The 15,914-nt window shown below is 35.0% G+C and overlaps 1 protein-coding gene across 8 annotated transcripts in view; it reads right to left on the bottom strand.

Annotated features, from left to right (window-relative positions):
• The window catches only part of grip2b (glutamate receptor interacting protein 2b), a 172,056-nt gene that overhangs the window by 28,431 nt on the left and 127,711 nt on the right, over nucleotides 1-15,914 (bottom strand). For all 8 annotated transcript variants that reach the window (XM_065259795.1, XM_065259798.1, XM_065259793.2 and 5 more), the window contains exon 10: nucleotides 1,521-1,661. In XM_065259795.1, coding sequence (XP_065115867.1) covers nucleotides 1,521-1,661 — 141 coding nt within the window. The remainder of the gene's footprint in view (nucleotides 1-1,520; nucleotides 1,662-15,914) is intronic.

Genomic DNA, 15,914 nt, shown 5'->3' with positions numbered 1-15,914 from the left:
AAAACATGTTTCTGAAGAATTTTTATGTGAATCTGCAATACTGCGATTATCCACTAGATGGATAATCCATGCACTTAACCAATTTATGAAAAAACTGAAACAAAAACGTTATTTACTAATTTTAAACTCTGTGTATGTTTTGAAAATCATTCTGAATCTGATCGCTAACAAAATTCCTTCACAAAAATGCAATTTTTCCACTTTTTTGCTAAAAAAAACATATTTTTGAAGAAAAAACCCCATATTTAAGAGTTTATAAGCAGAAAAAAAATATAGATAGGATGAAACGTTTTTTCTCGTTTTGTTTGTTTGTCTGTTTGAAAGCAGAAGGTCTGATCTATTATTTGATATATTTGTATGTTTATATATTTTAGAAGAAAATTTTCCTAGAAGGCATTTTGTGAAACTTTTGTGAAAATCACAAAAAAAAATGCTGGTGGGCAAATTTTCAAAATATAGCTGGCGGGGAATAGGTTAAAGGTGCAATGTGGGACTTTTTGAAAAAAAAAATCTCTATACATAACAATATTATCAGTGGTGTATAAAGACCTTACAAAATGAACGGTATTGTTTTTATTAGCTTAGAATGAGCCGTTTTATACACGGCGGTTATCCTTACATGGAAGTCGCCGTCATGTTTCTACAGTAGCCCTAAACAGACAAACTGTTTTACTGAGTGGATTCGTCCCTACGTTGTCTCAGACGACGACATGTTTGTCCTGTGGCAGCTATTGTAAATTCTTTTTGTGTTTTGAAATTAAGGTTGGTTGTAATTTGCAATTTTACCACTAGATGCCGCTAAATAACCCACACTGGACCTTTAATGCTACAAAGGCAAATTAAACATTTTCAGCCATTTTTACATTTAAATGGCACCTATTATGGCCTTTTTACAAGATGTAATATAAGTCTCAGGTGTGCCCAGAATGTGTTTGTGAAGTTTCAGCTCAAAATACACCACAGATCTTTATGATGTCATGTCCAAAATTCCCTATTTGGGTGGGAGCAAAAACGCACTGTTTTTTAGTCTGTACCTTTAAATGCAAATGAGCTCCAGCTCCTCACTTTCTAACAAACAGACACTGAGGGCTTTCAGTTCAAATAGATCTGATTAATACAGTCTGAGACAATTGTATCTAGTAGAGAGAGTACAACTAGCTGAGAGTGGAAACCCTCAGGTAATGCAGGACTGTAAGTGGGCGGGGCTTTGGCAGTGTGACCTCACATTGATAAGAGAATCAAAACGGCATGTCTAATGATACTGCTTTGGTTTAATGGGGATTAAAAAAACAAGAAGTTGGTGGATTTTTTTCAACGTAGAGTTGTTGTGTTCACACACTGCCAACACACATTATGTCCAAATACCTTGCAAAAGTGGATTTTGCATAATAGGTGCCCTTTAAATATTAATAATTTAGCAAAGGCTTTTAAAGTGGCTTACAAATTAGTATAAAGCGTGCACAGATGAGACACATTAAAGTGATGATTTAATTAATAGATAATGCGATGCATGTAGTTACATTTACAGTAATCCTGAGAGCTGGATGGGTTACTGGAACCAGAGGTCCACGTTCCTGTTTTACAGTGAGCAGGGTGTTGAGACTGGCAATAATTCACACAGGGGTCCCAACAGTGAGGGTGGTCGCTTTTCAGGATTTTAACTGCCAAAAACACAGAAATAAATCAATTACTAAATGACAACTTGAGTTATTCATTAGCTGCTCAAATACACAGGTTATGCAAGCAAACAAGCTTTGTTTCTGATATTATTAACAAGTACATTAAAGATTACAGTAAGACATTTTCATTGTGCATATGACTAGAAATAAGTCCTTAACAAAGTACCATAATGAAGTAATGAGTCTTCTTAACTTTTAAAAACCTGTATCAAAATGCATAAAAATTAAACACCTTTAGTGGACATCACATTGAATGATCCAGAGATATATACGTGAAGCAACGTATTTTAAGTTATGCAGAAATGTGGGCGGAGGTACGTATGAGCCTAGGTTGAAAATTTGGAGTATGACATATCTGAAAACTCAAATCAACTTAGTGTAATGTTTCTGTACATATCCGACATGCACTGTAACAACACAGCAAGGCTTTTTCGATAGCGCTCATTAATACTCATTTGAACACTGGAATAATTCATATGTCAAGGGTCTGCCGAAGTCACATTTGAGGGATTACATCCGTCTGTGATGCTGTTTGGGGAAAATGATTGCGCAGGCAAAACAATGAGGAATCTCATTAGAAAGCAGGCTAATGAAGTTCTCGGTGCTAGAGGCGGGCCGTATAATTGAGTGCTTTTGTGTGCACGCATGCTGCTTTTCATTTGCTTGCAGAAATGCTGTATCTCGCAGCGCTCATCCTCGACTGAGGCCAGTAGGTCTGAAAGTACTGAAAGGATTGAATTTTAAAATACCCTGTAAAATGACACTTGAAAGAAGTGATAGAGTAGCTGAGTATTTGAACGTCCCTGTCAATCAATCACAATTGTAATTTAAGCCTCAAAGGACACCGTGTGAAGCATATCATACAAAAATGTTTTAACTTTATTGATCTGGCTGACCTTAAAGGGACAATAAGTAGGATTTACCCCCATCTAGTGGTGAAATTGTATTTTGCATTCAAAGGAATAGTGCTCTCTAGCACCACGCTTTTCCAAATGCGTGTTGCAACTACAGTAGCCGTAATGTAATCACTGATCTCCTTGTCCGTTTTAGCTGGTTTACGTGTTCTGAATGAAAACGCGTTGTGGAAACGCATTGGTAGGCTAGTGCTTTTTATCCCTCTCTGCTATTATAGTTTATCAATATGGCGGAAAGACATGGAAGCCTCGTTGGACTTACCCGTTCAGTGTAAGTAAAGAGAAGAAATTCTAAGCTTACAAAGAAAAGTCAGTTCATTGGCAGGGGTCATTTGAGACCAACGAGGACATATTTATGAATAAAGACATTGGTTCTGATTAGTAATGTATTTATCCCATACTACTTTGTGCATTGCTATTTAACTGTGTGTCTTCCCCTTTGCCATGCTGGAGGGCCACCTTTAACCATGTTAATTAAAACAAAGCAAGCATCATGGAGGCGCACGGTGGGTGTTGATGCGATGTGATTTCTCCCCAGTGCTCTGAAAGTCAAAGTAAAGAAATTCAATGAAGCGCAAATAAACGGCAGGAGTAACTATGAATCTTAAACAAGCTAAGACCAGACAAGATAAAAAATGGCCAAAATCCCTCTAAAACCAACAGCTAAACCTGCTAAAAAAGAAGACCATCTAAATCCAGCCAAGTGGCTTAGGTAGGTTTTATCTCCTTCTTTTATAAAATTCTGCATCAAAACCATCCTACATTTGATCTCACAATCATTTATCAAAAATGCGTATGTGTGATTCATAAACCGAACGTACGTGCAGAAAACACGCATACCACTTTCAAATTTATAAATCGCAAATTAACTTGAACTTGCGCGCAGCCTAGCAGTTTCAGATCTCCGCCTTTAAATGATACCTAATTAACTCTTTCCCCGCCATTGACGAGATATCTCGTCAATTAAGAGAAAACGCTTCCCCGCCAATGACGAGATTTTCCGTCTTTCCGCAATGCCGCTATTATCCACCAGGTGGCGCCCTTCCGCAACTTTTTAAAACCGGAAGTATTGCCCTATGGCAAGCTGCTGCATGTCCGTGTCTGTTTTAAAGATCGCTCTGAATGGGATCTCTATGAAAAATCCGTCATAAAAATGGAATTATATCTGCTTTTTGCTCAAAATATGGTGTTTTTGCAAAAACCTACCCATATTCAAAAGCTGATTGCAAAAGAACCACTAAAGGTAGGATGAAACGTTTTTTTGTTTGAAAGCAGAGGGTCTGCTCTTTCATTTGGTTTATTGTATGTTTATATATTTAAAGAAGAACATTTTCTGGAAGGCATTAAACTTTGCTGGCGCTGGCTGGCAACTTTTTTTAAAAATGCTGGCGGTGAAAGAGTTAATGTCATAGACATATAAAAGAGCGCTTGTCAATGTTTAAACCCTTTTCGAGCAGCAAGAATAACTTATATTTCCAAAAACCTGCAGCAATCGGACAAGCAAAAGTGCGTACGTCTGCTTAAACCTTGACGTGGCGCTAAACACTTTTCCAAATCAAAGACAGTTTTTATAAATATGGACTGTGCCATGGATTTTTGCGTACGCACAATTTACGATCAAATCTGTGTGTACGCACGCTTTATAAATGAGGCCCCTGGTTGCCAAATATGCATTTAGTAAGAGCAAGACCTGTTCGGTTTTATTTTGCCTTTAAAGATTTCCCTAAAAACTCTGAAAAATATTTTAAGATGTTGACTTGTGTACTCTTGATTGATTTACAGAATGTCTACAGAGTTTGGTACTTCATACTAAAGCTTACTTTTTAAGTAAAAATTGAGGTGATCCTTATTATGGCTTTGAAACGCCATAACCAAATGATGTGACATTCGTAATGTAGCTTAACCCTCCACTGTCTCTACATAAGAGGATTGTGAGATGTGTGTGTGTGTGGTTACACGTGGTTTTAATGAAACCTACGGCAATTTTTTTAATCTTCAGTACATTACTAAACAGCCATCACCTCACTGCAGTGCAGTTTGAATTAGCATTGCATTAGCATCATGTTTGTATTTCTGTCACACAGGCATATACGAGACACTTTTTGACAGGTTTTCACAAGCCAGGTTAAATACAACTATCGGTTCGTCTGTGCACCAATGAGGCATCTCCTAAAATTTGAGAGCTAAATCCTTCATCCTGGTGGCTTATGCTAAGCTCCTCCGCAATGTCGCTAAACGCAACTCTGTCTGTTGATGTGGGAATTGAGAACACCAGGAATGATGACCGTAACGTCTCCCACGCGGCAGTGGCGAGGGAAGCTTAATTTGTGTAAGGAGATTACTATATTAGGGTACTATTTAAGAGCCATGTCATTTATCAAAACCACACACCAGCAGGTTACTAGCCCTTGTGATTAGGGTCACTTTTGGCTAATTTGCTAATAAATGTTGTGTTTTCGAAATAATGACAAAAAATATAATATAATAATGGTCCGTGTACCTTTTGATAGTTTGTTTTTCAACTTCAAATGAAATAAGCAGAAACGAGAAAACGGCCCCTTTTTTCGTTTTTTCGTTTTTTACCGAAAGACGAAAAATGAGATTTCGGGTTGATTTTTCATTTTTTTGTTTTTTGGTACAAAACGAATAAACCACTCTAAAATTCGTTATGACATGTGGGCGGTCGCTAGACGCACCTCTCCGCCAATTGGTCAACCAAAATGTGAATATGTGACATCATCCGTTGTTCCTCAAGTCTGTTCAACAAAATAAAAGTCCTCCGCTGCTGTAGCAATAGGCTACTAATCTTTAAACTTTACAGGTCAGGTATTAAATTGTGCTTTCTTCTGTGTAACTTAACGGGTTTCGGACAAATATTTATTTCATAAATATCTGCACCTGCATGGTTTTATTTTATTATTTTAGATATTTGGTGAAGCCGCGCTACCCTTTATAAACAGCGCAAAGAGGATGTAGTACAGGGCCGGGTTTCCCAAAAGCATCGTAAGGCTAAGTAGATCGTAAAAACCCTTACGAAAATTAACCATGGTTTTATTGTGGTAAAAGTGTAGTAACCATGTTTTTTTGGTGAATGGATTACTATCAGCAAAACTATGTTTTTTTTACTACACTAACCATGGTTTAACTATGGTTTTTAAAAACCATAGTTGTCAAAAGCCATGGTTATTTTGTGGTTACCATGGTTTTACTACAGTAACCATGGTTTTTTGGTTTTAACTGTAGTAAAACCATGGTTAATTTTCGTAAGGGAACGATCGTACGAATCATCTTAGAATTTCCCAAAACCTTCGTAACAAGTAGCACTTGAAAATCATCGTAGATCTACGAGTGGTCTGGAGTAATCGTTAATTCTTAAGTGCATCGTAAGACAACAGAGTTACAAGGACACCTGCAGGACAACCAGCAAATTGCACTCCTGCAATGACGAAAATGTAATGTTTTAAATGTAAGCTATATTTATTTACTGGGTTCTTATTTGTTTATTTTATATTAAATATATAATATAATATATTAAACATTCAAATGAGAAATCAAATTTAAACGACTAAACATAAATTAATAAAGAAGTAAAACGTATTTGGTACAAGTTGGTAAAAGTTTTTTTTTGTATTTTGGTAAAAGTTGGTACTAGCAAATTAATAAATGGTTCCTACCGATTGCTGCTTCATCTAAAAATGTTTTGAAGGGAAATGGCATCTAATTAAAGAAAACAAATAAATATTTACAGGACAATGCAATAATCCATAATAATAAATAAACATATATAAAAACAAATAATAATAATCTAAACAATAATATAAAATGCAGAAGGCATTTCGCGGTGGGACGAGTCCTAAATAAATACGGAAAATAATATTTCATTATGCAAAAATTATTAAAACATTTCATAAAACAAGTCATTGATCAATTATGATTAATAATATTACAATATTAGTTCACATCGGCTAAAGATCATTAGCCTAAACAAGCTTCTGCTACAAATTTGAGTCATTCTTATTGGTGACATTTCAGCACTTGACAAACGGATAGCGACTCGTAAGTAGCACTTAAAACCCAGCTGTGACTGCGAGCGATCGTTATACGTGCATCTTTGGGAAACGCACGTAAATGAACAACGAATGTTCGTTAAGTAGCTTGTAGAAAGCGCTCTTAAGTGCAATGTTCAACCAAGTGTAAATACGTACCTTTCTTAAGTTTTGGACAAGAGATAAAGTTTGATTTATAGGAAAGATATGAAAAGTTATTAAAAAAAACAATGTCATGTGGTAATTTTGTTGAAGTGATGATTTCGGTTTGTCTTCGGTTCTGTGTGCGCGCTTTTGTTTTTTTAAGAATGAACCACAAATCGCGTTCTTGTGAAGGGGAAATTTTCTTATTTTTAATGTGTTTATTACAACTAAAGTAATATTTTTTGTTATATTTTTATCTTAATATTATGTTACATTTTACAACCAGACTTTCTTAAACTTTTTAAAATCATGAATGTAAAAGCAAGTAGTTTGGTGGATGCTTCAACACAGTGCAACAGATAGCTAATTGGCACATTTTTGCCGGATTTATTTGTTTTATGAAGAATTGATGTTGAATCAAATCAATATTGGATTGATTCAATCTCTTAGAGTACATGTGATTTAATAAACACACGATGATATTTGCTGTGTGGTGAATAACAAGGCCTAACAGTAAATAATAACTAATCAATATCTAAAAAATAGAGAAACTCAAAATAAGAGGACAGAATACGACAAGCAAGTTCTGCATAATGCAGAAATGCTGATTGAGCTTCATGTTTCTTTATTGAGATCACGCGCATTGGCTTGGCTTATAATGATCGAGCTAAGCTCATTGCTGGTAAGAAAGATGATAATTATTAAGACATTATTAGGTAATTAAATAGATTTGTAATAATTGTTCATTTATATTTAATTCATATTGACTGTTAGGCCTATTTATAAAAAATATATATTTACGTAATAATTTTAGATATATTTATTTTTATGTCTCTAATTTTAGTGTTAGCACCAACAAAAAAAAAACATGAATGAAAGATACATTTGCAAATTACATGGTACATTAACAAGCGGAATTCACGCGGTACAATATTTGCCATGGCTATACTCATGAGTACTTTTTAAATGGCTTCTTTTTAGTCAAAGATTTGTATTTAGTACAGTCACACTGCATGTTTGGGAAGTATGACAGTACTTTTCCGTAATTAGATTTTTTTGTATTCCCACTCATGCAAATATGACTATTATACAAGTAGCCTATATTTTTATATTTCTCCATAAACCTTCTAATACTAAAAAAATCCGCTATGATTTTCATAGTTTTGCAATACCAATACATAAAATTACATCCTAACCCAAACCCCAAATCTAACCCCAACCCCAAGCAATAATTTAAAAATAGAAAATAAACAGGAAAAACAATACTTAAAATGACATTAAAAATAAAGTCGTGCGAGCCGGGACACGAAAAACTATTTATAGAAATAAATGTGGTGACACGAAAAAAGCAGAAAAGCGTGTCCATGAATACGAATAAATATAAAATATTTCGTAATTATACCACAGAATGCCTTGAGGTAGGGTTGCAACACCCACTGATAAGGAATATAATGAATATATTGACATTACTTATAAAATGTATTCATATATTTACAATAAATCTCTATAATCTTTTCTGTGGAAATTATGTTTTGAATGTTTTAGGTAGCCTAATTGGCTTCGTTTATTTACTATTTATTTATATATTTATTAAGGCATTCTAACATCTCTGAGTATATTCATGGAACCGGTTAATCTATACACAAGTTACAAGGTGATCTACACACAGTCGAGAACAATTTTGCAAGAATGTTTCTTATTTAGGCCTATGTTTTATTACTCTGAGTTTGGGAAATAGAATTTGTGGAATTATATGAAAAATATTAAAATATATTTCAATAATAAATATATAATATATAAGTTTACTATATTTAAAAAAAAATTGTTATTATTCGAAGGTTTATGGAGAAATATAAAAATGTTGGCCTACTCTCTATTATATCTGCAAGAGTCATATTTGCAGGGGTGGAAATACTGAAAAATCTACTTACGTAAACCCATTGTTACTTCCCAAACATGCGTGACTGTCCTCAATACAAACATGCAGGCCAGCTGACAGTCTTGCCTGGGCCCGGGACAAGATAATCTTAGAGGGCCCCCCACCCCTTACTTTTTACTGGTAACAAGACATTTGGCATTATCAGATTCAGGACCCACGAATATTGCATATTATACATTGTATAAAACATTTAGTTAAAGGTGCTTTTCGTAAATTTTAGAAGGATCTCTTGACAGAAATGCAAAATAATATACTAAACTATATTATCAGGGGTGTATAAAGACCTTTTATAATGAACCTTTATGTTTTTATTACATTAGAATGAGACGTTTTTATCTACATACACAGAGGGTCCCCTTACGTGGAGGTCGCCATTTTGTGCTGCCATGTTTCTACAGAAACGTTTAACGGACAAACTTTTTTTACTAAGTTGTCTCTGACGATGACATGTTTTACTGTAGCTTATCTATGCGTTTCAAAAGCGAGGGGTGAGCAGTGGATTGAGCCATTGTTGCAATTTGCAACCTCACCACTAGATGCTGCTAAAATTTACACACTGCACCTTTAAATGTAGTACACTGAAAAAAAATATTGATTGAATTTAATACATTTTTTAAGGTAAGTGGTTGCAATCAATTTATTTAAGCTACATTTAAACAAAAAGATTAGTAAAGTAAAATAAAATATAAAACTTTTGTTTAAATGTAGCTTAAATAAATTGATTGAAACCACTTACCTTAAAAAAAAAAAAAGCGGATTAAATTCAATGAATAATTTTTTTCAGTGTACTGACGCTGTATACTGAAACAAAATATCATAATCACGTATGAATTATGAACAGACTATTGGAAATATCAGTAAAACAACTTCAGCTAATATTATGCTGTGTTTGGACTAAAAATTGAATAAATATTACTCATCTCTTTAGAAATTTGAAGTAAACATATAAACTCAATCAATATTTCTCCAAACATGCACGCCTTTGAACCAAAAGCCCCAAAGGGATATTATTTTGTAAAGAGCTTTCATGATGAGCATGCATTAGATTTTTCTCAATGAATGCGACTGAGGGTAGAGCCCTGCATTTCAGCACAAGCCCAACGAGGCCCGACCTTTTTACACCCCTCAGGTCGGGTTTCGGCCAATTTTAACGTCACAGCTGATACGCGGGCGGACCTCGGGCTTATTTAGGCTTCTCCATCTTTTTATATTTTTCAATTTAATTAAAATAACATTTTGACAGACGATGATTGCAAAAAAAATGTAGTAAGACTTTTAACCTATAGCACGAGTCCGCTATAAGCACAGCCAGCCACACATTTACAATGCAGCTGTTGCTTATTTAACAGCAGGACCTTCAGCTCACCGGGAAAAAATATTAATGGAGGACTAGATTAAAACCTTGGATACTGCGCATAATCTATGCAAACAGCATCCAAGACATAATCTATAATACATATATATATGCATAGCGAAGTTGTAAGATAAGGCAGGTTGCATGTTTATTCGTTTCATGTTTATTTCGTTTCGTTTTGCAGCTATAGCCCTTTTCATTTTTTTATTTCTGCACCCGTTGCAGCTGCGAGCAGCAGAGCAACCTGCCTCCGCTTTTTAAAAATAGTGTGTGTTGATAATAAACGTTTAAACTAACACTGTGATATGCTGAAAATATATATTTTATATAGTTGTTATTATAGACAAGTGAAGTGTTGATTTGAGAGTTCAATTCCTCAAACATGTCGTCAACTTGCTGTCGGCTGCGAACCGCTTGTTGGAACAAACAAAAATACTCTAAAATGTAAATAAAAAAAAGAAATATAACTATTTTGCCATTTAAAACAAATCTGAACTGCTTTAATTGCTGCAAGAGTAGTACAGCTGTGTAAGAAATCTGTGTAAGGAGTTATTTTTTTCCATTTCTGCGGATTTCTTTTGCAAAATCTATGCGGAATTTTGCAGAATAATTAAAAATGTTTTAAAACGATCTGAGAGAATGTGCGCTGTGAATATTACAAAACAATAAAATATTTTATAATTACTACATTTTATTAAAGGATTACCCTGAATTAAACTGGACCAACATGAACCAACAGATAATGGACAATGTGCTGTCACGACCATAGAGTTTTATATAAAATACATATATTACTGTCTACAGTGTAACATTAAAAAGAAAAGGCTTCTCATAATTAATGTAGCCTATATCAAGATAATTTCATCTGTTTAACAACACAATGTATATTTATCTTGTAAACGGATTTGAAATAATAAATAATTTTCGCATCACTTAGCAATAGAGACGATAGCGAATTCATTATCTTCTCCGCGGTAAGTTTTATTTCAAATTCAAGTTTTACATATTAAATATTAAATAGTTTGTGCTTTCTCTCATAAAAACCTCACAGCAAACAGCACAGACTTCTAAACACACGCGATGCAGTGACTATATCTGCGGTCACAGATTCCTAATGGGGATAATTAGGAATTCTATTTTCCTCTATAAGGCCTATATTTTCTTCTTTTATTTTAATTTCTGAGCACCGGACTTGTGCTGAGTCTGACAGGACATTTTGAGCGTACTGAACTTCAAATCAAATGAATCAAATATTTTCTTTATTTTTTATCAATTATTCCATAGGTTCCAGTTCTGGGCCCCCCTCTGGGCCCCACCCCACCCTGGGCCCGGGACAACAGACCCGTTTGTCCCCCCCTGTCGGCGGGCGTGCAAACATGTGACTAAAAACAAGACATTTTAGTCATGTACTCATACAGCCAGTAGCAAATATTGCACTGTGAATATTATTCTGCCTTGCTAAAAACTTGAGATCTGCCCGAAGCCGAATACGTTATTATATAGGTTATTATATAGGCTATAATATAAAATAGATAAAGAGCTTAAATAGATAAACAAATATTAAAATGTACATTTTTATGATCAAAAATTTAAACTGTAGGCAGTTACTATAGCTTCAGAAATAGGTTCAACGAAATTGTTTTCATGAGGATGTCTGTAGAAATATGTACGCATCCTTCGTGATAAATCAAGCACGTTTGGATGAAGATTTCGCGGTGGATATGGGAGTTTATAATTCGAAACACCCAAATTTTGCGCTGCACATTCATGTTGTTAATGATCATTCACATTGCTTAAAAAAAAGAAAGACACTTTAATGATTCAGTGTAAACGCAAAGCCCGTGACCATACGCTGTTGATCTAAAAGGATGCGATCTGAACCAAAAATCCTGCAATGTTTGACGGTATGAGCTTGATAATTTTAGCCAAGCCAATGCGGGTGATCTCCGACAATAAAGAAACGTGAAGCTCAATCAGGAGCAATTCCGCAGAACTGTTTCTGTATGGATATTTTAAGTTTCTCTGTTTTTAGAAATTGGTTAGTTATTATTTACTATCAGGTCCAAATTATTTTCTTTGTGTGTTTATTAAATTTGTGTACTGTATATGGTAAGAGACTGTAAGATTATGTACACATCAATTATTTATCACATCAAATATAATAAATAATTCCGGACAATCCTGTATTTTATGTGATATGTGGGAACGCTAGCTGTTGCTGTAGCATCCATAAAACTTTTCACTTTTACCTCCATGATTTTAAGAAGTTTAAGAAAAGTTATGACTGTATTACACTTGGCTGAACATTTATCTACATCCTCTAGTCGGCGCTGTATATAATGGGAAGCGCGCTTTACCAAACATCTAAAATAAAATAACATAATAACATTAAACAGTCCAGGTGCAGATTAATATTTCTGAAATAAATATTTATTCAAAACTTAGGTTACACAGAAGATAGCTCAATCTAGGACCTGTACATTTAACAGATCAGTAGGCTACAGCAGCGGAGGACTTTTATTTTGTTGAACAGACTTGAGGAACAACGGATGATGTCACATATTCACATTTTGGTTGACCAATTGGCGGAGAGGTGCGTCTAGCGACCGCCCACATGTCACAACGAATTTTAGAGTGGTTTATTCGTTTTGTACCAAAAAACAAAAAAATGAAAAATCAACCCGAAATCTCGTTTTTCGTCTTTCGGTAAAAAACGAAAAAACGAAAAAAGGGGCCGTTTTCTCGTTTCTGCTTATTTCATTTGAAGTTGAAAAACAAACTATCAAAAGGTACACGGACCAATAATAATATGGGGTTACCATACGTGCCATTTTTCCGAAATAAAACCAGCTTGACCAGACTGAAAGACCAGCTTAAACCAGTCACTTCCATCATAAACCAGCTAAGACAAACCAGATTCTTAGAGACGTATAATAATATTTATACCTCCTTATTTTTTTACTGATGCACTAAAATAAAAAATGTTTGAGTCAACACATCAAACTTTACATATTTGCTTCATAAATCTGATAAGAATTGTATCGTAAATGAGCAAATGCTGTGCATCAGCCATTAAAGTGGCAGTTTTCGTGAAGGCTTCCACTAGTACATGGCAAGAATTGGACTAAATTGAAATCATAGGTCATATTAATGTTAACAAAGTGCCACCCATTTCTAGTTTTAACAGTGCGTGGCTATAATGACCTCCATCTTTGTATTGGCCTGATCGCTGTTTGCACAAGCTGTGCCATTATGGAATACATTTGTGCACCCCGCTATAATTTGCTATTGATTCGATTCCCAAAGAACAGCTCGGCACCTCATGCCGTATTTAATAGCGTGCACTAACTCAGGGTTTTAAAGCACTGCAGTCTCCACCATTAGGCATGGGCGGAAATCCCGGGGGGGTCGGGGGGGACAGGACCCCCCCTATCTGAGGGTTGTCCCCCCTAAATTATCATTAGAATATGTGTATTGAAAATAATTTAATGATTTATAATACTTAAACTAGTTGTGTAAGAAGTGAAACAATACAAATGCAAACGGAGCAACAACAAAAAAACGTTTTAAATATTTGGATTCCCCCTCCCTTGCCTCACAGTGGTTTGGTCCACTGCCCACGCCCCTTTTACCTCACCACCACACATTCCGGTGGTAGAGAAGTGTACGGAGCCGACGCGTTAATAAGCTATATACAATACAACGTTTCCCATCACTTATCAGTTTATCCTCATATGTTTTAAAACTGGACTATTTTGACATATAAACATGAACATATTTCGTTTTCTGAGAACAGAAGCAGATAAACGATCAAGAAAACATTTTTATGCATTCATGCAGAGGTGAGGCAGAGCTGAAAGTAACAAATTACATTTACTCACCTTGCTGTAACTGAGTTTTTTGTGTACTTTTACTTTGAGTAGTTTTTAAAATCTGTACTTTACTTTTACTTAAGTATGTTTAAAGTATTGTTGGTTACTTCGCTACATGTTAAATCATATCCGTTACTGAGTAAAAATAAATAAAAAAGTAAGGTGATAAAGACGCGCCACGGTCGGATGATTGATTGATGGGCGGGGGAACGCGCAAAAAGAACCATGGAGAGGGACGAGACAGGCGCAGGCTAATGCAGACCCTCAATTCAATTCTTACGAAAGAAACCCCTGGCCATTGACGCAAAGCGATTGTTTCATTCAGGTAGGGTTCATGCTCTTGAGTACGGAGTTTGAGAATTGCCGACCGTGTTTAACCGCTAATTTGCACGATGCATTTTTAATACATGCGCATTATCTTCCGAGGTCTAGCAGCTTCGCGTCAAGTCAAACAACTTGAGAACGTCCTCGAGAATGCGCAGATCATTAGACATTGCAGAGAGAGAGAGAGCGCGAGAGAGATAGATTGAAAGACATCAGGTACACAGGTCTGGGAGCTAATAAACGTGTAAAGGATGTATAGTGTATAGCCATGGCACTCATCTCATTATATGTTCATTTATGTATATAGTTTAATAACAATGTATGTTACCAGCAATACATCAATTACAACCTTCATATAATGATTGTATTTACTAGCTGCTGACCTCATATTATTTTTGCTTCAAAAGTGCATAACTCACCTGTAAAAATCATTAAATAATTCCATAAATGTTTCTTAGTTATAAAAAGCTTTTTATTTTATTAACATTTGTTATTGCACTTTAATTGTAGAGATGTTTACAATTAAAAACATAGTTTGAGATGTATATATCCTTCCTTTGTGAACTATACTAGAAACCTCTCCCCGCTGTAAAAAAGTAACTCTTAAAATTAAAATGACTTTTTACTTGAGTAGATTTTTAGACCAGTAACTTTACTTTTACTTAAGTAAAATATTATTAAAGTAACTTTACTATTACTTAAGTAGAAAATTGTATTACTCTTTTCACCTCTGCATTCATATGTATTAAAATTAAATTTGCGTCCGTTCATAGAGAAAGAGAAACGTTTTCTATCTGTACCCATTTCCTTGCAAGTACAATTTTGCCTGTATTATTGGTGTCCCCTTCAAAAATTGTTCTTGAAAAATTTTATGTTTATTGTCCCCCCCAACATTTAGATGAGATTTTCGCCCCTGCCATTAGGCATCTGTTCATCTCTGGAGTTTGCATACAAACTGGCCGAAAATAACTAATGGAGGTCTGCATGCAGGCTTGGTTTGAGATCTGGCCGCTGTCTGTTAGTTTCTGGGGTGAGCGGGTCCGTGATTACATCCATCCTGCGGTCTAAAACTCATGGGGCGACATCAAGCACAACGAGAAGCTAATTAAATGAGATGACAGAGCAGTCTTAGGCATCCGTTTTTCCTGTCCTCATTTCAACATCGGCTGGGCACTTCAGAGAGGATACATGTTAGGTTTGTATCTCCTTAATTAGTAGGGGAATATTATGACTTCCTTTTGAGCAAACAGGAACGCAAATAAAAGACATAACATATTACTACCAATGTGCACAATACTAAACAATTACCATAATCAGAGTCTGTGGTATTCTAAAGCACTTCGAAGAATATTAGTAATTGAATTAGTAATTGTTGAAATTAACATTAACAAAGATGAATAAATATTGTATAATAATGTGCAGTTAATGTTAACTAATGAACCTTATTGTAAAGTGTTACCGATAAAAGAATGTAAAAATGCAAAAGAAGAACACAAATTTGCCATGGTACACATCCTTAACAAACTAAGTAGGGAGGTATCAGCTAAATCTTAAATTACTGTAAAGTAAAGTAATATTGCAGTATATTTTTAACAATTGTAACAACTGGATTAATCTCAACAAGTAACAATATAGATAAGTT

The sequence above is a fragment of the Paramisgurnus dabryanus genome, chromosome 24, assembly GCF_030506205.2.
Source record: "Paramisgurnus dabryanus chromosome 24, PD_genome_1.1, whole genome shotgun sequence".
NCBI lineage: Eukaryota > Metazoa > Chordata > Actinopteri > Cypriniformes > Cobitidae > Paramisgurnus > Paramisgurnus dabryanus.
Note: the sequence above shows the minus strand (reverse complement) of the source record. Positions and strands in the feature narration are given on the sequence as shown.